The following is a 22,215-nucleotide window of genomic DNA, read 5'->3' on the forward strand; positions in this document are numbered from 1 at the left end:
AGAGGGAAAAGGGAGGGAGGGAGGAAGGCACTTCTGTTTCAGCGTATCTGAAGAAGTGCGCATGCACACGAAAGCTAATACCAAAATAAAAACTTAGTTGGTCTTTAAGGTGCTACTGAAGTAATTTTTTATTAAAAAGAGAAAGAGTGAGAGATAGAAGGAAAGAGGAGGAAGGAAGGGAGATAAGAGAAGGAAAGGGAGGGAGGAAGATTATTATTATTATTATTATTAATACCCCGCCCTCCCCAGCCTAGATATAAAACAACTGATTAAAATACAATAATAAAAAGAGATAAATAGGGTGAGAGAGAGAAGGGAAGGAAGGAAGGAAGGAAGAGAAAAAGCGTGAGAGAGAGAAGGAAAGGGGAGGAAAGAGGGGAGGAAGAGAGAAAGAGAAGGAAAGGAGAAAGGAAGGAAAAGAAAAAGATACGAGAAAGAAACGAGTGAGGAAGGAAGGGAGAGAAAGGTAGAAGAAAAGGGGGGAAGAATTCGCTCCCTTTCCCCGCTGGTGCCACTGGGGGGCGCCCTCCCTCCCTCCCTGCCCCTCCCCCGAGCGGACTTCCGATCTCGCGACAGTTGCGCGTCAAGATGGCTACAAAATAACAGCTCGGCTGCCTTTGATGGTGCGGGAAGAGGAAGCCGGCTGCAGCAGCTGGAAATCCGCCCCCTTTAAAAAAAGCAGCAGGGAAAAGCAACGTCGTTGCAAAGAGAGGTTTCCCTGGCGCAGAGATGGTAAGGCTCTTCTCGTCCCCCTTTCCAAGATCTGGGGGGGGGGTCCTCTCTTAACCCCCCCTCCTCTCCTGCCAGGGCCCCCGATGGGCTGCAGCGATTGCATAATAACAATGCTCAGAGCGATGCACGCGAGTTGGGCCCATTCACACGTGCCCGGGGCGAGAGTGGAGCCGGGCAGGGAAAGGGGGACGTTGCTGCCAAGAACACACAAAACCGGCTTGCAGTGTTAGGCCCCTGACCTCCATGCTGGCTGCCCTGGCCGGCAGCCGGGCCCAGGATCTGGCCCATGCCAAGCAACTGCTCTGGCCCTTGCACCCAAGTTTCCAGTGCTCATGGGTGGGAATAAAGGGCTGGTTTTAATTCGGAGATGCCCCAGGAGCTTCACTGTGCAAGGCAGGTGCTCTAACTACTGAGCATCACAGCCCTTGCCTGAACTTCAGCAGCTGATTTATACAACTTTTTAATAGGGTGCTTCAGCTATAAATATGGTGTGCATGTGGGATTATTATTTTGTTGCTTTGGTTTAATTATTTACTTTTGTTTGAAGGTTGGTGTATAAATGTTCATAATAATAATAATTTATTATTTATACCCCACTCATCTGGGAGGCTTCCAGCAAAATATTAATATACAATAATTAATCACATATTAAATATCAAATATTAAAAGCTTCCCAACTTGTTTTGTTGTTTTGGTTTAATTATTTACTTTTGTTTGAAGGTCAGTATATAAATTTTCATAATAATGATAAGAAGAATAGCAACAGCAACAGATGATAATATTTTGCCTGAACACAACTGCCAACAATATTTGGGCCCTGCAGGGCATGTTCTGTAGGCAAAAGCCCTACAAATCTTGGCTCGTCTTCCTCCGGCGAAGGGGCTTTTTGGGACACCCTACCTTGCAAAGTTGTTGTAGACTTTAGCGTTTGGTTAGCTGATGATTGAAGGCTGCCGGGGGGAATAAAATGAAAGCAGCTTTCTGAGACAAATTTTGGCTTCTCATTCACCGCCAAAGAGGAACCTCGCTCCTGTTTCTGCAGAGTTTTAGAGAACGACCCACTTTTGAGAGGGAGATTCTGATTTTGGTCCCCTCAATCCCCTAAAGGCCGGTTATTATTATTTTGTTTGCATTGTCTCTTCCCCCAAATAAGAGGCCAAGATCAAGAGCGAACCCCCCCCCCCGCCTGTGAATAGGGGAAGGGAATTGGATTCCCGCTTGGCGTCCAAAAATCAAACCCAGACCAACTTCTTCAAATACATATCTCTGTAGCCCAGAAAATCTCTTTAGATGGTTTATCAATATGCTATTTTATAATGGTTTTGCTCTTCATGATTTGATCTGACCACTGCTTCCCCGCAAGAGCTGCAAAAAGTGGATTAAAAAACCCCAACAACCAATTTTTAAAAACCCAAATAAAGGAATATATTATGACTAATGAATTCACTGAAAAGGAAAAAAAATAGTTCACTCTCAATCAATTCAAGAATGGAAACAAGCATCCTTCCCTCTCCCATCAGATACACTGAGATAATAATAGATAATATCAATAATAATAATAATAATAATAATAATAATAATTTATTATTTATACCTCGCCCATTTGGCTGGGTTTCCCCATCCATTCTGCATTAAAACATCAGTCATTATAAACTTCCATCAAAGCATATGTAAGTCCGAATGCCTAAAAATAATGTCACCCAGCTCCTAAAACAGGGGTGTGGAAGATCTGGGATGCAACTGAGAGGCAGTGTTGCGTAGTGGTTAGAGTGCCGGGCCGTGATTTGGATTTTAATCCTCCCGCTTGACCGTGAAGCTCAGTGCATGCTTTGGGGCCAGTCGTGTGCCTCTTGGCCAGGCCTACCTTGCAGGGTTGGTGTGGGATCAAAGGAGAGACTGCGTTGAGCTCCTTGGCAAAAAAAAGGGGAGATTGAAATGCAATAATTGACAATACAAAGGTCCCCTGGTTCTCAAACTGTTCCAAAACCAAAGTGTTCCAAAACCAAGGCACGCTTTCCCATAGAAAGTCATGCAAAACGGATTAATCCATTCCAGACTTTCAAAAACAACCCCTAAAACAGCAATTTAACATGAATTTTACTATCTAACGAGACCATTGAGCCTTAAAATGAAAGCAAAATGTGCCATACTATAAAATAAGACCGTATTGTAGATGGTAACAATTAAAATTATTATTTTTTGTTCCCTGCGCTGATGATTGTTTGGACGGGGGGCTTTTATCCATTTCCGCAGTCGCACAATCGATCCATCAGTAGCAGAACTGGGTTCCACACAGTCACAAAAACAAATGAACGGAAAAAGCCTTGAAAAAGAAAAAGGGGAAATGAAGAGCAAAACCAAAAGCGCCAAACACAGTGGCACCTTGGTTCTCGAACTTAATCTGTTCCGGAAGTCCGTTTGACTTCCGAAATGTTCGGAAATCAAGGGGCGGCTCTGATGGGTGCAGGCCAACAGCTGCAGTGGACGTTTGGCATCCGGAAAACGGTCAGAAACCGGAACACTCACTTCCGGGTTTTCAGCTTTTGGGAACCAAGGTCCCACTGTAATAATTCCCACCATTTCTGGCCACAAGCACATCTGGGGGGCTGCAGGGGTTTTCCCCATCCTGGCCGAGAAGCCAACAAAGTTGCCAAGTGAGCTTCTCTTTTTGGGGGGGGGGTAGATGAGATGAGAGCTGCCTTGCTTGCCCCTAACCAGCTGCCCCCCTTTCACCCCCTCCGGCCAGGAGAAGACGCCGCCACCTGCTGCTGCCCCACTTGCACCCCAAGACCTCCGGCTGTCCCCCAGCCGCGCCAGGAGCAAAGCGGAGAAGGAAGAGGGGCCCCTGCCGTTAGTGACCTCTCCCGTGGCCTCTTTGGGGGGTGAGTAGGGGCAGGAAATCAGGCCTATTCTCTCCCCCCCCAAAAAACCAAAGCCAACTTTCTAGTCCTCATGAAGGCTCAAGGAAATGTCTATGGTATATCTTGCTCTGTACTGTCTGTATGGACTGGCAGCAATTAACATGGGGGAAGGGGGATTCCCATCCCTACTTGGAGATGCCTGGGGGGGGGGTGGAGCCAGAGGGAGGGGGCCCTTCCGCAAGCCCAGCAGGGACCCTGCCACCAACCGCGTCTCTTCTTCCCAGGCCTGGCCAACTCGGGGGTTTCGGCGACCCACAACCACCCCACGCCGAGCAGTGGGGGGCGGAAGCAGGACCTGCGGCTGCCAAAGAGGAGACCCCCAGGTGAGCTGGAGGCCAGGGCGGCCCTTCTTAGCAGGGGGCAAAGGAACGGGGCACATGGGGGCCACTTTGGGGGTGGCCCCCCCTCCTTTCTCCCCAAAGGTGGGGCAGAGAATCTGTGTCTTTCCTGCTCTTGCTTAGTCTATTTTTCCCTCTGCCCCCCCCCCACTGCCAAGTGGCCCTTGGAAGATTATCTGGGGGGGGACATGGCCCTCGGGCCGAACAAGATTCCCACCCTTTGCTCCAATTTCCTGTGGATCCTGCGTGTGTCGTCGCCCCCCCCCCAACCTTTGGAAAGTCACTTCCGGTAGATGTGTATTTTGCCCTAGAGAGGACGTGTGTTCCCATTTTACAGAAAGGGAAAACAGAGGCACAGGATTGCAAGCTGCTCCAGCCTCAAACGGGGGCTGCCAAGGCCTCTTGAATCATATAATAATTCATATAATAATCATAATCATAATAATAATCATATAATAATTCTCTTGCCTCGCCCTAGGGAAACGCTACCAGTGTTCTGGGGACGGCTGCCGCCTGGCCTGCCGCAGCATGAAAGAACTGCTGGATCACATTGCGGTTCATTATCGGCCCACGCAGTCGGTGGAGGGTAAGCCGGGTTTGGGGGTGGAAGAGGGTTGGCCAGATCTCAAATCCGACTCCAAGCTGCCTTTGCTCCCTCGCATTTTCCACTGCAGTAACTTTTGGGGGGGGTGGAGGGGGGAGTTTTTTCATTTTAAAAATGAAAACAGAGAAAAATTGAAACGACCGGAAAAAATGGAAAGGTGTAAAGCAAGGCTATTGAAATGGGCTTGGAGAATGAATGAGCCCAGTTGCCTCTCCGTTTCTCCAGGGAAGATTTTCCGCTGTTCTTCTCCGGGCTGCTTGGAATCTTTCCCCAACATGCAAGTTCTCATGGAACACATAAAGGTGCACTACAAGCCGAACCGCTACTTCAAGTAAGGCTATATTATTATTATTATTATTAATTATTATTATGGGCAGGATCTAGAGGGGGCCAAGTAAATCTACTCCCAAAGCTCAGGTTCCCCCCCTCCCCCGGGGCCTTGCGCAGAAGAGGGGCTGCTCCAGTAGACAAAGCCAGATGGGGGTGTTTTTGGTAGCATGGTACTATTCTGCCAGTTTCCAAAGAGTCTTCAAGGGCAGCCCCGATAGAGCGGACATTGCAGTAGTCAAGACAGGGAGACCAATTCCTTCGTTGTTTCCTCAAAGCGATGCCAGCTTGCAGCCAGGGCCGTCTCTTTCTTGCATAGCAAAAGGCCATTTTTCCAAAGGACTTTTGAACATGTTTTTGTTTTTTGTTTTAAATAATTGTATATGTTGCGTGTCTTTTGTCTCTTAATTTAACCCTTTTGCATAATTTTGCACGATTTCTGCTATTTCATGCATTGTGGCTTGCCATTTCTATCCATTACAGAAGAGCCATTCTTTATTGTAATAGGTGTAAAACTGTCTAATTAATTACTTGCTGACGTTTGATTTTAGCGTTTACTATGGGATTCTAATGCGTTATTGCATACTGCTTGATTTGGTATAAGTTGTTTATTTTAATGTCATTGTGACTTTTTACATAGGATCTGATCGTTATTATTAATATTTGTTGTTTGATTATTAATTTTGTGTGTGTTGGAAGCTGCCCAGTGGCTGGGGCAATTCAGCTAGATGGGCAATGTATTATTATTATTATTAATAATGATAATGTCAAGAGCCACCGGAAGGCGTGGGCGATGGAGCCCCCCACCCACCCAGTACACCTGTTTCTCATTCCTCCCTGTACTGTTTGGAGCAGCTTGGATTGAGCCATCAAAAGATGGGAGTAGCGTGTGGGAACTGGGTCCTTCAAAGGCCCTCCATCCCAACCCCCTCTAACCTGTTCCCCCTCCAGGTGCGAGAACTGCATGACGCGTTTTCGGACACACCGCTCTCTCTTCAAGCACCTCCACAGTTGCTCCTCCGCCGGAACCGCCACCGGAGCCGCCCCTGCCCCCGCCCCCCCGCCCCTGGCGCCGGAGAAGCCCCCCCTGGAAAAGGAGCCCCCCGGGAAGCTGCTGGAGGTTCTCCCCCCCAAACTGCAAACGGTCATCCAGCAGCTCAGGAAGGAAGCCATCCTCCCTAGCGAGGTGGAGGCTCCACTGCCAGCCCCCGACCCGCTCCCTCCCAGCCCCCTGGGGCCCTTGCCCACCCTGCCCCCGGGGCCCCACCCCTTCCCTCTGCTGGAGCCCTCCCTCTTTGGACCCCCGCCGCCCCTGGCCAGGTTTCCGGGGCCGGCTCCCCCCACGCTCCCGGGACCCTTCCTGCCTTACGTCCATCCTGGGAGCTACGCCTTGCCTCCGGCCGCCGTCCAGAGCCGCCTCCGGCCGTTCCTGCCGCCACAGGGACTCCCCATCTCCAACGCCGTCTGGAAGAAAAGCCAGGGTGAGCAGAAGACTTCCTCCCCCCCCTTCACCCCTGTCTGCCAGTCCAGCAATTGTGCCCAATTGGCTCAGATTTTAGATTGCCCTAATCCAGGTTTCTGGGGACCCAGGTGGCGCTGTGGTTAAACCACTGAGCCTAGGGCTTGCTGATCAGAAGGTCGGTGGTTCGAATCCCTGTGACGGGGTGAGCTCCCGTTGCTTGGTCCCAGCTCCTGCCAACCTAGCAGTTCGAAAGCACGTCAAAATGCAAGTAGATAAATAGGAACCGCTACAGCGGGAAGGTAAACAGGCGTTTCCATGTGCTGCTCTGGTTTGCCAGAAGCGGCTTTGTCATGCTGGCCACATGACCTGGAAGCTATACGCCGGCTCCCTCGGCCAATAATGCGAGATGAGCGCGCAACCCCAGAGTCGGTCACGACTGGACCTAATGGTCAGGGGTCCCTTTACCTTTACCTTTAATCCAGGTTTCTAGTCCTCATGACAGCACCGGGGTGGGTGGGGGGTATTTGAGAGGTTTGGGAACTGTCCTTAAATGTTTCACTGTGATGGCAGGGCACTCTCTGTAAGGCTCCGCTTGCAGGGTGCTGCAGAGAAAGTGCTTTAAGCAATAACAGGCAAAATATATGTAACCTGTATTATTTCACAGTTCTTAAACCACGGGTAGGCAAACTAAGGCCCAGGGGCCAGATCCGGCCCAATCGCCTTCTCAATCCAGCCCACGGACGGCCTGGAATCAGTGTCCTTTTACTATATTTAAAATGCATCTCTGGGTTATTTGTGGGGCAAAGGAATTCGTTCATCCCCCCCCCCCCTTCAAAATATAGTATGGCCCCCTGCTGAAAAAGTTTGCTGACCCCTGATTTGAATCAATTTGATTTTAATCAAATCCACCCCGGAGAGAAACCCCCCCCCCAGATATTTAGGAAGCTGGCCCAGGTTTCCACCTGCTCTGAAGGCTCTCGTTACTTTGACTCTTCCAGAGTCTTGCGTGAGGCTTGTCCGTTTGCTCCGGGGCTGAGCGTTCTTCTCTTTTTTGCGCCGCCGCAGGGCACTCCTCCAACAGCCGCATCGTGTGGGAGCACACACGGGGGCGCTACAACTGCCTGCAGTGCTCCTACTCGACGGCGTCGCGGGAGGAGGTCACCCAGCACGTCGAGGACCACCGCAAGAACCCCTCCCCGCCCGGGCGCCTGGACGGTGAAATGGGTGAGTGGGGGGCCGGCGGGGGGACCTTCCCTTTGCCCCCGGCACCTGGGGCAGCACGGGAGGCGGCTGGGTTGCCTGGCAGGTGCGGAGGACCTTCCAGTCAGGGCTACAGCTCCTGTTGCCACTGGGAGTTGTAGTTCAGCAGCGCCCGGAGGGTCCCCAAATCCTACTCGGGAGCAGAGCCGTCGCTCAGCTCCTCTTGTTCAAGTTTGGCCAAGGCTGGGATGTAACATGGTGCCCCAAGGAGGTGGTTGGGCTACGACTCCCATCGGCCAGAGGTGAGGGGAACTGTAGTTTGGCAGCGTCCAGAGGGGCAAAGGTTCCCCAGATGCGGAGTTGTAGTCCAACCATCTCTGGGTGGAGAGTGCCCATTTAGTCAAGGCGGTTTTGTGCAGTTTTTATCAGTTATGCGTTTTTTGCAACGGACAAGTTTTGCTTTGTGATGGATTTTAAATGCCCCTTAAAAAAACAAAACTGACGTCCCCCCTACTTTCCTTTCTTTCCTCAACCAGACTTTGGGGTGGGGCTCCCCTCGTTCCACCCCAGACTGACGCCGGAAGTGGAGAACACACTCTTCTCACCGCTGTGAGGCTTCCGCGGTGCTGACCCCCCCCAAGACCCCACCTCGTTTTGTCACCATCACCGTCTTCATCCCCCCTTTTAAGGTGCAGTAAGGATGGTGGGGGGAATCTTGACTCCTCCCCCCCAAAAAAGGGAGTAGAGGGTGCAGACACCCCCAATAAGTCTTTCCTCTCCAACCCCCCACAGAATGTGTGCGCACAAATGGATGGTGTTTGATGGGAAGGGGGTTGGAATTTAATTATTATTGATATTAATTTAATCTAGAACTTTTTCTGGTGCATTCTTCTTCCCTCCCCCCCCCAAAAGGTTTCTCTTGCTTTAAAGGCAAAATGCTCATTTTCCCCCTGTTCTCTTGGTGAGGACACCTCCAGTCCCTCCTTCCCTAAAGCCGATGATCAGGTTTGCTCAGGTTTGTTATAGTGGGCTATTTGCTGCTTTTGCAAAAAAAACACACACACAAAAAAACAGAAATAAAATGGAATTGTAAATAATAAAATAGAATTGTACAGAAAATGTGAGTGAGCCTTTTTGTCTCAGTGCGTTTCTTTCGAGCCCTATTTTTGAGGGTGGGGCAGTGACAAAGGCAAACAAATACACCTACCTCTTGCCGTGTGTGTGTGTGTGTGAGCGCAAGGAACACCCTTTGTTTTTTTTTAAAAAAAACCGTTTTGTTAGATTTAAGCAACCCACCAGAGTCCTGACACCCTCCCCACCTCTCTACTCACACACAGAGAGAAACTGCTCAGGATTCAAGGTGAGTTCCACCAGCAAAAACACAAGCAGAATTTTTGGGGTGTGTGGAATTGGGGCCTCCCCCTGTGAGGTCTGCAGTGAGAAGCACCCTGCTCTCTGCTCCTGCAGGGATGAAGGGGGGAAGCCCACAAGTGCCCCTCCCCACCTTGGCCAACTCCCAGAGCCGGTCAGGGAGCCTCCTCTGTCCAGCCGCCAAGAATGACTCTGACTCTCTTCTCCTCTCTCAAAAAAGTGCACGGTTTTAATAGGAACAACGATGCATCTCGTCTTCTTTTTGGTCTCTCTTCAAAGCATTATTACAAAAAACCACACAAACCCAACAGTTCTTGTAAACCACTTGGACAGTCATCAAGACAGGATAGCGGAAGGGGATGCGAAATGGAAAGGAGGGGCGTCTCTCTGCCCCCCAACTCCCCTTCGAGGGGTCCAGTCGGAGTCTTGTCGGGAGAAAAGGTGGGCAAGGCACCATGGACGGGGGAGGAGGAAGAGAAGTGCTAAGGCCGTTTTCCCAGGCTGCTCAAAATTGCCGGCTCCTTTTCCGAGGACGGGACTCTGCCGGATGCAGAGGGCCAGGAGAACTTTCCTTGTCGGGCAACTCTGGAGCCAGGCTTGCCAGAGACCTGCTGGTGACCCGGGCACAGAAGAGACACTAGAGGGTGGAGGAGACGTCCGGCCACCAGACCCTCAGTCCTGGGGTCCAGGGCTGCAGAGTAGCGGCTGGAGCTTGGCAGTTCACAGCAGTGGCCTTTCCTGGAGCAGCAGAAGCAGCGGAGAAGGCAGCTCCCACCCGGAGGCAGAGGGGGCGGGGGGCAGCCTTGCCCCGGTGGGGAAGACCAGGGTGCTTGGCGATCCTGCCGCGTCTTTGGCAGGTGGAGGGAGGCACCGGGCGCAAGGGGACTCACCGCTTCCTTCAGAGAGAGAACGGGGACACAAGGGGGGGGTGAGCAGCCAGCGCCAGCAAAGAAATAGAGAAACAACGGGCAGGGTGGCACAGCACCGCTCAGTGGGTTGCTGGAGGGGGTCTCGGTGGCGTCTCCGGGGGGCTGAGAACCCCCCCCTGCCTAAAATCCCAGAGAGTGGCTGCCAGCTAGTGTGGACACCACTGAGCCAGGTGCACCAGAGGGTACAAGGACCAGAATTTTGTTCCTGTTTTAAGGGGAGGCGGTTGGGGAACGTCCCAGGTCCAAACCCCAGGGGCACCACCATGTTGGTGATGGGAAGGGCTCCTCCTGCCTTCGGAAGTCTGCTGCCAGTGCTGAGCCAGGTGGGCCAAGGAGGTAGATTCAGTCCGAGGCAGGTTCCCAGGAAAGCAGAAGCGTGCACCTTAATACTGGCTGTCGGGGTCCGGGCGGCCCCCTCGCTCCTCCAGCAGGCTCTCTGTGCTGGCCGACGTCTCCGAGTCCAGGTTCTCCTCGTCAGAGCCCCTCTGGTCCAACTCTGGCAACCGGTAGGTGATGTCTTCTCTGCGCCAGAGAGAGAACGGAAGGGCCATGCTCACAATGCTCCCAGAGGGGAGGTATTTGGGAGAAAAGGCAAGAAAGGGGATGCTCACCAAGCTCTGTGTGGCATGGAAAAGAGTTCCCCTCTCTCGTAATGCTAGATCTCGCTGGACGCCCAGATTGCTGTGCCAATCACTGCCCCTGAAATGCCAGGGCAGCTTGGAGGGAAACTCCTCCTCTGCCTTCCAGCCAAACCCCCCCCCCAGCTCCCTTTGGGGGCCTGCCACTCACTTCTCCTCTTTGATCGACTGGATCCTCTCGATCAACAGCTCTTTCTCTCGGTTGTCCGTCTCCTCTCCCTCCGGGATAGCACCCAGTTTCAGCGCAGTTCCGTCGTCTGACCCAGTGTCTGGGGGGCCTTTGCTCTGGAAGGGATTGGGGGGGGGGGAGATAGCAAGGTCTGGCGTCTGTTCTGGGCCAGGAAGGAGGCAAACGGTCCTTCAAAGCCTGTCCAACCAAAAAGCCTCCTCCAGGGTTGCAATAAGGTATGAAGCAGCATCCTTTGGGTGGGCAATTTGACACTCGCCAGCTTTTCCCAGTGCAGAAAGAGCACCAAGGAGGGAGGAGGAAGACTTGGGGGCAGCGCAGGTAAAAGGGCCTCTCTCAGGACCATGTCTACCTCACAGGGCTGTGGTGAGGGTAAACTGGGAGAACCACAAAGGTTTCAGTAGCCTCACAGCCTGCTCCAAGCTTCCTGTGTATCCAGAAATGTTCGTTTTTCCACACCGTGAGATTTTGTGGTGGGGGGTGGTGGGGTGGGCCCAACACAGCCCATGTGCAAAGAACCATCTTCCCTTGCCACCAAGCAGACACAAGCCAGCCAGCATATATATATATATATATATATATATATATATATATATATATATATATATATATATATATATGAGAGAGAGAATGAATAAAAGATTAGCTGTTAGTGTGAAATCCTTTATTAAAAAGAAAGAAAGCGTGGAGGAGACTTCCAAGGCTGCTCTGAGAAGACTTGCAGCAGTTCCTATTTTCTGAAAGAGAAGCATAGCTTTACAACCTCCCCACAAACCACACTTTGGACACGGCTGTTGTAACTGGGGAACTAGGAGATACATGCAGCCACGCAGCATGCAGCGGAGTTTGGAAGGGTGCAGGTTAAAAAACAAAACAGCTCTGAAAAGTCGCCTTTTCTGGCTTTGGGGGTCATGCTGTGTGGCTGTCAAAGAGAAAGGAGGGGGGACACGCCACTTGTCATGCACTGAGAAAGTGTCTACCTACCGGTGCTCCCTTGCAGGGAGAGGAAAACCCAAGTTTTACAGGCCATAGCTAGAAAAAGGGAGAAATAAACGATGGCCACACTCACAAAAGTCAGACACTCCTTGAATCAATTGCAAAATTGTTGGCATGGTCTTGGTGGAACCGCTTCACAATCTGCCAGCCTGCCGCAGCAATGGCAACATGCTGTGCTAGACGCGGGGCAATTTCTAAATCTATTTCCATGGCTCCTTTCGTTTCTTTCCCCGCAGAGTTCAAATTGCAACCCATGCACACAAAGATGTGATACTGGGAATGAAGGAAGCATTTTTACTTCTTGTACTCCCAATATTGTTGTTGCAATCTGAATCCCAGAGAACTGAAACAGGAGCACAAAAATTACAAAAAGAAGCAATGAAAAACTAGCCATGACGTTTAATGCAGGTGTACTGCAGAGCAGGGACCCCTGGCGGTGGGCAACACCTGCCCTAATCCAGCCAATCCATGTTGCATAACAATCAGTTACACTCAGAGTAAACCCACTGGCATGAATGGAGCTAAGTTAGTCACATCCATTTATTTTAATAGGTCTCTTCTATGGATGCCACAGGCTTTTTCTTTTTCTTTTTCTTTCCTTGTACAGCTGCACCTCCTTCAGCCAATGGGGAGGCTGCAGTCCAACAACATGACAGCCTCGTTGTTGTTGTTGCTGCTGCTGCCCTCGGGTCCTGCCCTCGGCTTCCCTTGGGGACCCCTTGCTGCCCACGGTGAGAACAGGGTGCTGGGCCGGACGGTCCCTCTTTGTCAGAGAGGGGCTCTGGCCTTCCTCGAGGAATCCGAGTGGCCCCTTTGAGAACAGGAGGCTGGGCTAGAGGGGGCCCCTTGGGCCTGACTCTGCTGCGGGGCTCTTTGGAGGTTCTAAGCTTCTGGAGGGCGCCAGCAGATGTGCCCATTCAAACCAGCGGCTCCTCTTTGGGATGGGCAGCAGCTCACAGTTCACAAGCCACTCCCCCCCCCCCACTGGGCAATCCACAGGCAGCAGGCTTTGCTCGGGGAATAGCTTACTGAGTTCTGCCGCAGCAAGGAGAGCCGTCGGAAGGCGATGCTCTCAGCAGCCTCCAGCTGGCAAATCTCATCCATCTTCACCTTGTACTTCCGCATCTGCTCCTTGATGATCATCTCCACGCAGCTGGGGGCAGAGCAGTTGGGAGAGGAGAGTGAGGACGAGAGGCTGGCCAGAGAGCAGGACCCGTCTCAAGAGGCCTCTGGCGGTGGGGGGGGGGTGTACATAGGAGGATGGGGCACATGCATGGATGAACTGGGCAGAGGAGACCCTGCAGTGCCCCTGTGGGTGGGTGGTCACAGGCGAGGGGCACACAAGCCAACCTCCATTTTCTCTTCCAGGAAGGACTGATCCAGGCTCTGCAGCCCCACAGGAGGGAGGCAACTAGGTCACAAAAAGGAAACCGGTTCCCCATGCAGGAGCATGTGTAGGAGAGGAGCGGGGCTGGGTCTCTATTCATGGGGCAGCAGCTCATGAAAGAGGCGAGAGGACCCTTCAGGTCCCCTGCCACCTGCCTAGGAGTGGTGCTCCACCTGCCCTGCTAATCCAGTCCTGGCTTCCCCTGGGCTCACTCACATGGTGGTTTTCGAGACGTCCTTCATGCTGGTGAGGGGGTCCGAGTTGTCGGGGCAGCGCAAGAGGCAAGGGGCGAAGACGATGGCCAGGGCGTTGGGAGACATGCGGTTGAAGTCCTCCACTAGGGCGACCCTGTGACACACACACACACACACACACAGAAATTACATATTGGAAGAGAGAGAGAGAGAGAGAGAGAGAGAGAGAGAGAGAGAGAGAGAGAGAGAGAGAGAGAGAAATGACACAATGGCGGTTCTTGTGGATGCTCCCATTGGGAGGATAAGGCTGTCTTAAGAGGTCACTACTTTGCTCCTCGCCCATCTCCCTCCCCTCCCTCTTTCCTCATGTGTCTGGTCATTTGAGTTCTGCAAGCCTGATGCTGCGACTCCTTTCTCGTTTAGAAACACCCCGTTAGCGACTTTGGAAAAGGATCGTCCGAAAAGCAGGACAAAGACAAAGTCAGTGCCACCCCTCTTGGGGTTTCAACTGCGCATGGAAATCTTGTGGAGCTGTGGTTTCAAAGCTGCCTTTGTCTACACACACGGGGGAATGCGGAGCATGTCCTTACTTGACCAGGTGGAAGACCAGTCGCTCCAGAGTGTCGTGGTTGGCCTGCGGGAGCTGCTCCAGGACGCTGTAGATGGTGCAGAGCTGCTCCTGTTTCCCCGGGAGCTCTGTGGGGAAAGGGGGAAGGTAAGAGCAGAGCATCGGGGCCAACAGGCAAGGGAGCCCATCGCCCGCTGCCCCCCACCCACAACAGGTGCTCAGAGCGGCAGAGCTGAACATGGAGGTTCTGCCAAGTGAAAAGGATGTTTAAATGGATCATTCCTCAAAAGAACCTGAAGCCTTTTTGCTAGGTATAACGGGGACGGAGGTCCCGAAAAAGCTGACTTATTTATGTACGCTAGAACTTTATGTGCACATAAATAGAAAGAAGAAGGAATACCACCAGCGAAGGAGGAATGGCTTATGAAACGGAGGGACTCTGCTGAAATTAATGACAAAGTGTTTAAGGAGGTGCCGTTTGGGATGGAACCCGGGGCCTTTGGCATTGCGAGGGGCGTTTTCTCCCACACAGACTCACAGCCCGGCCCTCGGAAACTCACCCACGGCCCGCAGGAAATCATGGTACTGGGCAAAGGTCATGAGGGGGTCAGGAAGCTCCCTCAGCCACTGCTTGAAGATCCCGGTGATGGTATGGATGGGGTAATTCTCCAGCCGCACCGAGTTTGGGTCTGAGGAGGAAGAGAAATAAAAGGAGGGAAGGAGGGTAGTATTAGAAAAGAACTGTACCCAAATGACTCTGCCCCTTCCCCAAGAACAGCGGACGATGCTCTTTTGCCTTAAGGTGGAGGAGGGAGAGAGGCCCTTCCCCAGAGTCTGTGACACCCCCTGCCACAAGGCCAGGACATCTCCTTTCCTGGGACCCCCTCACTGTTTGAAAACTTACCTGTGCCTAACAAAACATTAAAGCTTGAGGCCTGAGGGTTCGGATGTGTGTGACTCCCCCCAGAAGCCTCTCTATCTGACCCATAGGACTCTCCCCATGGCCACCCCTCCTTCATTTTGCTGGGCTGCAGATGTGTCCTTGAGCTCTGAGGCAAGAGTCCCTTCCTTGCCCTGACGGAGGAGAAGTCCAAAACAAAACAAGCAGCACGCAAAGGCACCAGATTCAATTAAGTTTCAATCCAGTATTATTAATCCAAAGAGAAAACAATAAGAGAACCATATACAAGTGCTGACACAGGAGCCAAAATCAAACGTTAAACAGATAGCATGTACAAATTAAAGGCAAACCAGTCTTTATAGTCTTTGAGGCTATATAGCGGTCAGCAAAGTGGCAGCAAAAAAAAACCGCCGGCAGCCTGTCTACTACTATTGACACCTCGCTCGACCTGCTGCCACTTTGCTGACCGCTATATAGCCTCAAAGACTATAAAGACTGGTTTGCCTTTAATTTGTACATGCTATCTGTTTAACGTTTGATTTTGGCTCCTGTGTCAGCACTTGTATATGGTTCTCTTATTGTTTTCTCTTTGGATTAATAATACTGGATTGAAACTTAATTGAATCTGGTGCCTTTGCGTGCTGCTTGTTTTGTTTTGGACTTTTGAAGAAATTGGCAGCATTAGCCCATTATCTCTGACGGAGGAGAAAGCACCTGATTTGCCTCTGGCCGTGTCAAACATTTAAGCCCCTGTAATAAACGGTGGGGGCTATTTTTGGGCGATCTGGAACAAGCCAAGGGTCTGCACCAGGGCCCCTGTCAGGCTTCAGGGAATTGGCTTCCTTCCCCTGTGGCAGTAGATAAGCAGAAGAAAGGAAAAGGAGTCTTCTTACCAGTTGGAAACTTTAATAATCACAGCGAGAGAACAAAGAACCCACCTCCCAAAATGGCAGTGCTCCCATTTAATGATGCCACCCCCTCCCTTCTGTCTCTTAATCCACATCACTTCTACATCTTGTGATCTGAGTTTGTACCCACTGCTTTCTGTTCTGCCACTTTCTGAGATCTCCATGACTTTGGAGAAGGGGGTGAATGCTGTCCAGAGACGGTGAGTCGCCATTGCCACTTGGTAGGCTCGATGTTGAGCTCTAACCCGTGTCCGGTCTGATTCAGAATGAGCCACCGGCGCTCTAGCCGTCCCAGCGATTGTTTCATCACCCTCAGCTCCGGGGAAAACCACGGGGCTGTCCGGGCTCCATGCAATCGGAGAGAGCGCTTCGGAGCCAGACAGTCAATAGCCCTGGTTAACTCCACATTCCAGCGGGAATCAGCTGAAAGGCCATCAACATGGGATAAAACTGTACTGTCCTCCTGCTCCCACCATTCCTCCTCTGTGCAGCCCTCCTCAGCACGGTCCCTGACAGGCCCCTGGGAAAGCAGTCCCCCGCTTACCTGCCTGGAGGGCCTGCCGCAGCTCCCGCATGCGGTTGGCTGAGCCCGACTTCCGGTAGATGCCTTCCGTGTAGAGGCCGTGCATCTCCACGTACTCCAGCAACTTCTCCATGACGACAGGGACAGAGTTCTTCTCGCTCGTCAGGGTGCCGACACCCACCCCAAAGTGGCGGGGCTCCAGGTCGTGGTCGCCCTGTGAACGGGAGAGGAGGCAGAGCGTGAGCCAAGGGGGGCCAGCATATGTGTGTGTGTGTGTGTGAGAGAGAGAGAGAGAGACAGGGAGACTCTAAACCTGGCTTCCTTCAAGCATTTTGGACTGCAATATGGCTGTGCCACCTGTGGCTGATGGGGGGGGGGCTGGGGAGGGAGGGGGAGTGTGCACCACCCACCTTCTTTGCAGCCGAGGACATGCATCCGCTCTGGATCTTGCAGAGGCACTTCTTGTGGCAAGTCAGCTTGCAGACTAGAGGAGAGAAACGGGGTAGCCCAGTAAAATGGCAAAAATGTACAGAACCAGCTCAAATGTCTGCCAGAAATGTAAAAGGAAAAAGGGTACTTTTTTATCATATGTGGCAGTCATGTGGGGTGGTAAAAAGCTTTCTGGGAAATACCGTATTTTTTCGTTTATAAGACTAGGTTTTGGGTTTTTTTTTACTTAAAAATTATGTGAAAAACTGTGGGTCGTCTTATACACGGGGCAATCTCCCCTCTATTTTCTTAAACTGGAGCATCTTGGGGCATCTTATACATGGGAAAATACAGTACGGTATATCTAATGAGTTGAAAAAAATGTTTAAGATAACTTGTCAAAAAACCAGAAGATTTTTTGTTAGGCATTATAGGTGCAGAACTACCAAAATAAAATAAAAGACAAGAACAGCAGCAAGGATGCTCTTAGCCCAGAGATGGAAAGAAGAAAAAGTACCAACCAGAGAAGAGTGGCAGACCAAGAGGATGGAAAGATCAGAAACCAGTCTTAAAAGACTGGAATAACTTTCTAATATATCTGAGAGACCACTGTAAACAGTTGAAATCGTTGGCAGGAATAGTGACACTTGTAAAGTGACATTAATTTTGGATACTATGATTATATAATAGATTACAGTAAAAGATGCAGGAATAAAATTTAGAAATGGAACCCATGGAGGGAAGCAAGGAAGTCTGAAGGTTTGAAAGAACCCTTTTTTTAAAATGTTGAAAATGTTATGTTTGTGGTGTGCAACTTTAATGCAAAACTAACAGACAGGAAACAGACAGGAAAGGTCTGTTGATGTCTCCTTCTCATCATCGCTGAGCAAGTTTGAGGCCCTTTGCGCAGCAAGCGGCTATTAGGGACTGGCTAGACCACCTGGGAGAGTGGAGGCTGGGAACTGGGGAGTGGGCACTGGGAGAAGGCAGGGGATGGAGACTTGACCTGGGAGAAGGGATCGGTGATCTGGGGGAGCTTGTAACTGCCGGGAGGCGAAAGTCAGAGGCTGGAGAAGCTGTCGGATTGAGGAACAGCTGCAGGAGGAGGGAGAGAGGGGTCTGGCTGCGGCAGAGTCATGGGCTTCCATACGTCCTCCTCCTCCGGCTCCCACCTCTCCTGCCCCCCAGGACCAGGCGAGAATGGAAGAGGGAGGAACAGAAGCAGGTTATATGCAGGGAGAGTCTGATACATAAGCTGAGGTCAGGGTCAGGTCCTGCCTCACTGGAGCAACTGGACCAATGCCGTTCCTTAACTTGCAAGAGGGAGGCTGGTGGGTGGCAGTGACAAAGACGGGAGCCCCTCCCTCCCCCCCCCACTTACTGCGGCAGAGACAGGCCTTCTCCATGGGCCAGATGTAGGAGCAGCACTGCTCACATGACTGCAGGATGTTCACCTGGTAGCTCCCAAACATGTGTCCGTTCAGTTCTTCGATCTGCAAGCGGGACAGAACGTTATGGCTCTGCCACGTCTCTCCAGAGGGAACAGCGCTCTTAACATGCTTAGGAGCATGGGGACTCAGGGAGCTAGGCCCTTATTCCCACTTAAGCCACACCACCGGGGACCTGGCGGGATGCCACTTACCACGCGCTCCTGTTTCCGCTTCTTCTTCTGAGCCTTACTCTGCTGTTGGGGAGAAGGGGGAAGAATGAGAAGGGAAAAAATACCACCACCCCCCATCTCTTTTCTCTTCCCATCATCCTCAGGGTCTGGACAGCTAGCGGTGTGGGATGACGGGAGTTGCAGCTCCCAACCCTTTGACCCTAGGAACCGGCCTGCCAAGAGTCCAAACTGGCTGAGGGGGCCAATAAAAACAGCACCAACAGGAGGAAGGGGGGGTCTCCCCTGTGGCAGAGGGAGGATCCCTCCCTAAGCGATCCATACGACCCACACCCACAAAACTCTCCTGGGAAGTCCGGGCGGCCCCACGAGGGAAGGAAGAGCCGCCACAAACCTTGGCTGGCCCCAGGTCTTCCTTCTTGGCATAGCTGCGAGCGAACTCGTCAAGGAGGGACTGGAAGAGGTTGAGGACCAGCTTGACCTCCTTCTCCTCCCTCTGCTTTGCCATGTTGACCAAGAGCAGCTGGTAGTTCTCCATCAAGTCTTGGTAGCCGACGTGGATCTGCCCGTTCTGCAAAAAGAGGCCGTGATGACAAGTTCATTCATTTAACTATGCTCTGCACGCAGCCACCTCTGCCCCACAGGGCTCTGGGTTAGAGGGGCTTCTCTTCTGATTTTCTGGGGAAGGGCTTCTAGAGGGTCTGGAAAGGGGGGAGCAGGACGTTAGACATGAAGTCCCCGCTTCATGTGCAACTTACGGGGCTCGAGTACATCGTCTTTATGTTGCCACGGAACTTCTCAGTGGCTTCGAAAAACAAGCACTCGATGGCGGACTTTTGCGAATGGAGATCGTTTATCTGGAAGGTGGGGGGGGGGAAGCAGAGACACGGATTTAATCGCCAATACTCTGAAGAGGAAGGTGCATTCTGTAATCTCTATAAAAACTGGATTTATCTGTTTGTGCTCTATCTGGTTAAGTCGCTTTGATCCTTCTGTTTAATGAAGCAACCATCTCAGACATCCAGACAGCTTTTTAAGATGATGAACTGAAATCCTGAAAAACAAACAAACCATTTATCCCAGCTCTGCCCTCTCACCTTGTTCAGAAGAAATTCGTCCAAGTACTTCAGCTCATTGGCGTTGGTGATATCCCTCAGGAACGGCGCACGCCACTTCTCGGGCGCTGTCTTCCCTTTCCTGATCTTAAGGGTGCGGCTTCTCTTTGCCTTGCCCCCTTCTTTGGCCTGGCGCTCCTCCCCAGGGGGGTGGTCCGGAGGCCTGGAAGGAGCTGTGGGGGACAAAGCAGAGGGCAGGGCTTGAGGCGGCTCTTCTCTGCCAGCCCATTAACCCCCCTCAGCTAGAAACCCTTCAGAGAAGATGACCAAGCCTTCAGTTTATGTTGGGGAAGGGAAAACACTTGTTGGTTTGAGGGCCACATTCTCTCCGCCTGTGGGTGGGCAAGGCAGAGGTAGGCAGAGCAAAGAATGTGAATTGTATGTTTTGTACAGGAGGCAAGTTTCTGCACTCACCCACCCCTCTCTGTGTTCTCCATCCAGGCAAGCAGAGAGGCATGGGCAGAGTTCAAGGGGCCCTTTCCACCCAGGCACAAAACAAGATAAACAAACATTATATTAAGTGTGTGTGTGGGGGGGGGTGTCAGTGAGGAGTGTTTCAGAGGCCAGACAGAGACCTGGAAGCCGAAATCCAACTACCAGGCAAAGATGTTAAAAGAATGAGGAAAGCTTCTAGCCCAAGACACTTGCGAGACCTGGAGGTCAACCACCCAGGAAAGGCTCCCTTCTTCCCTTCTCCCTGCCTCTCTCTCTTTCCTCACCTTCTGCCGCCCTCTGCACGGGCCCCTCCATGGGTAGCACGCAGGCCAGGAGCTGGAAACTCTCGCCCTCATCTGACACGTTGGGACTCTCCTTGAGGTTCTTCCTCTCTGGCTTCGGCCCAAATAATTTCCACAGGGGGCTCTTGAAGGCAGACCTGATGAGGAAAAGGAGGCTTTGAGGAGGAGGATGGTGGCAGGATGAAAAGGCTTGCCAGGGAGAAGGAGCTGCCGCTGCTCAGGATTTTATTTCCAGCACCACACAGGAACCCCCCCCCCCTTCCCTCTAAGCTGCTCAAAGCAGCTCGCATGACTCTCCACGTTTCTGCCCTGGCAGCAACCCTGTAAGGTAGGCTAGGTGGGAAGATAGCAACTGACCCCCCCTCCCCCAGTCACACCCAGGGACCTTCATGACTCAGGTCTCTCTCACACCCCAGCCCAACACTCGGATCTAACAGTTCCCAAATTGGGTACCACTGCTCCCGGGGTGGGGGGTGGGATTGCCAGGGGGGACAGTAAAGCAGCAAGGGGGCGCAGGAGGTGTAAACAACTATTGGCATCAAGTTTGTTCATTTTGTTGAATTAAACAATAGTTTTAACTGAATAAGTGACTGACTTTCAGAAGACATCTGAAGGCAGCCCTGTTTAGGGAAGCTTTTAATATTTGATGAATTATTGTATTTTAAACTTTTTTTGGAAGCCGCCCAGAGTGGCTGGGGAATAAATAATAAAAAATCACCACCACTATCATAATCATCATCATACACCTGGGTTTCAATCTGGGTGGACTACAACACCCATCACCCATGGCTAAACTTATTGTTGTTTAGTCGTTTAGTCGTGTCCGACTCTTCGTGACCCCATGGACCAGAGCACGCCAGGCCCTCCTGTCTTGCACTGCCTCCCGCAGTTTGGTCAAACTCATGTTCGTAGCTTCGAGAACACTGTCCAACCATCTTGTCCTCTGTCGTCCCCTTCTCCTAGTGCCCTCAATCTTTCCCAACATCAGGGTCTTTTCCAGGGAGTCTTCTCTTCTCATGAGGTGGCCAAAGTCTTGGCTAAACTAGGTGGGGCTAATAGGAACCGGAGGGGGGGGGACCCAAGGCGGAAGAACACTTCCCCCCACACCACAATGGCTCTCAGGATCAGGGGCGACTCTGTCCCACGAGGCCCAGACTTGGGAACGCATGGCTGGGCTTTCAGAAAACAAGGGCTTGGGAGCCTAAGAGGTGAAGGAGGAGGGGCTTTGCCAACCATGAATTTTGCACCAGAGCAGCTCCCTTTGTAGAACCACCACTAAGTTGTTAGAGTGGGTCTGGGATACTAGGACAGCACCAGGGGTGGGGGCTCTCCAGGGCCAATGTCTACACTGAAAGTGCCCTGCCGGTTTTCTGCCTGGACAAGCAGAGCATGAGCACCTACCTGTTGTCCACCTGCTGGCCGGAGGTGGCTGTGGGGCTGGCTGCGTCCAGGACGGAAGGAGGAAGCAGCTCCTGGGCCTGCCTTGGTGGTGTGAGAGGCTTCTTGTCGTTCCGGTCACCTTCCGGCACGTTCTGAGGTTGCTGTGCAAGATGGAGAGAAGCAAACTGCCCATGAGAAAGGACTCCAGCAGCAGTAGCAGCAGCAGCAGCAGCTGGATCCGACCCAAAGGGGCCTGGTGTCTAGTCCTTACAGGGGCCGACCAGATGCCCCTTTTAGGAAACACTCAAGCAGGACTGGAGCCCCACAACAGCGATTTCCCTCACTTATGATTCCTAGCAAGCTGGTTTGATGCAGGAATAACACACTTTACCAACCCTGAAATTAACATGCACAAGCAACTTTTGTCTGTTAGTTCCAGTGAGTCTTCTCTGCGTAGAACTCGGCCGGATGCAACACATAGGACCCTCTGCCACTCTTTGCTCACACTGTGGTGGTGGGCAGAATTCTGTAACTGCACTCCCACCAAACAAACCAGGTCCAACCTGCCTGAGCACTGCCCTCACCTGGGTGGGGACACAGAGCCTGGGAAGGTCGTCCAAGGAAGACGCCGTCTCCTTTTTCCTGCAAAGAGGGAGAAAGAGGCATTTCAAAATGGAAGCACCCATTCCAGAGATTGGGGAGCACCTTTGGGAACCCTGATGCTGGAGGGCTGCAGGTATTTCTCGGCTT

At 51.9% G+C, this 22,215-nt stretch overlaps 2 protein-coding genes across 13 annotated transcripts in view; one reads left to right on the plus strand and one right to left on the minus strand.

Moving 5' to 3' along the window:
- The first annotated feature begins 499 nt into the window (after positions 1-499).
- On the plus strand, positions 500-8,703 carry ZNF414 (zinc finger protein 414). 4 transcript variants are annotated; one of them, XM_088673122.1, is made up of 9 exons: positions 579-732; positions 2,986-3,237; positions 3,479-3,614; positions 3,878-3,976; positions 4,470-4,577; positions 4,821-4,926; positions 5,874-6,403; positions 7,450-7,608; positions 8,121-8,703. In XM_088673122.1, the coding sequence occupies exons 2-9, from the start codon at positions 3,163-3,165 to the stop codon at positions 8,195-8,197; spliced, it is 1,290 nt and encodes a 429-aa protein (XP_088529248.1). In that variant the 5' UTR covers positions 579-732; positions 2,986-3,162; the 3' UTR covers positions 8,198-8,703. The 4 variants fall into 4 exon arrangements, 3 of the variants coding, with proteins under 3 accessions (XP_088529249.1, XP_034972893.3, XP_088529248.1); XR_015950779.1 differs by having other exon boundaries at positions 609-732; positions 5,874-6,496; positions 6,867-7,608; XM_035117002.3 differs by lacking the exon at positions 2,986-3,237 and having other exon boundaries at positions 567-732.
- A 456-nt stretch (positions 8,704-9,159) lies between these two features.
- MYO9B (myosin IXB) overlaps positions 9,160-22,215 on the minus strand; it is a 57,049-nt gene continuing 43,993 nt past the window's right edge. For 5 of the 9 annotated variants that reach the window (XM_088673117.1, XM_035116967.3, XM_060275278.2 and 2 more), the window contains 18 exons: positions 22,050-22,107; positions 21,487-21,626; positions 20,068-20,222; positions 19,331-19,521; positions 18,992-19,090; positions 18,628-18,804; positions 18,258-18,299; positions 17,997-18,108; positions 16,597-16,670; positions 16,208-16,400; positions 14,415-14,543; positions 13,877-13,982; positions 13,309-13,440; positions 12,735-12,858; positions 11,694-11,741; positions 10,674-10,807; positions 10,267-10,406; positions 9,160-9,851 (listed from right to left, as the gene is read on the minus strand). In XM_088673117.1, coding sequence (XP_088529243.1) covers positions 10,268-10,406; positions 10,674-10,807; positions 11,694-11,741; positions 12,735-12,858; positions 13,309-13,440; positions 13,877-13,982; positions 14,415-14,543; positions 16,208-16,400; positions 16,597-16,670; positions 17,997-18,108; positions 18,258-18,299; positions 18,628-18,804; positions 18,992-19,090; positions 19,331-19,521; positions 20,068-20,222; positions 21,487-21,626; positions 22,050-22,107 — 2,053 coding nt within the window. In that variant the 3' untranslated portion in view covers positions 9,160-9,851; position 10,267. Of the gene's footprint in view, positions 9,852-10,266; positions 10,407-10,673; positions 10,808-11,693; positions 11,742-12,734; positions 12,859-13,308; positions 13,441-13,876; positions 13,983-14,414; positions 14,544-15,721; positions 16,087-16,207; positions 16,401-16,596; positions 16,671-17,996; positions 18,109-18,257; positions 18,300-18,627; positions 18,805-18,991; positions 19,091-19,330; positions 19,522-20,067; positions 20,223-21,486; positions 21,627-22,049; positions 22,108-22,215 lie in introns of those variants that run through there. The other 4 variants (XM_060275279.2, XM_088673114.1, XM_088673119.1 and 1 more) reach the window with 4 other exon arrangements.

This window comes from Zootoca vivipara, chromosome 6 (genome assembly GCF_965207765.1).
Source record: "Zootoca vivipara chromosome 6, rZooViv2.hap1.1, whole genome shotgun sequence".
Classification (NCBI taxonomy): Eukaryota; Metazoa; Chordata; class Lepidosauria; order Squamata; family Lacertidae; genus Zootoca; species Zootoca vivipara.

Coding starts and splice junctions, on each gene's coding strand:
- ZNF414 (XM_088673122.1), top strand. CDS start 3,163: ATGTTCGGAAATCAAGGGGCGGCTCTGATGGGTGCAGGCCAACAGCTG. Junction 3,977..4,469: donor GCCAAAGAGGAGACCCCCAG/GTGAGCTGGAGG, acceptor GCCTCGCCCTAG/GGAAACGCTACCAGTGTTCT. Junction 6,404..7,449: donor CGTCTGGAAGAAAAGCCAGG/GTGAGCAGAAGA, acceptor GCGCCGCCGCAG/GGCACTCCTCCAACAGCCGC.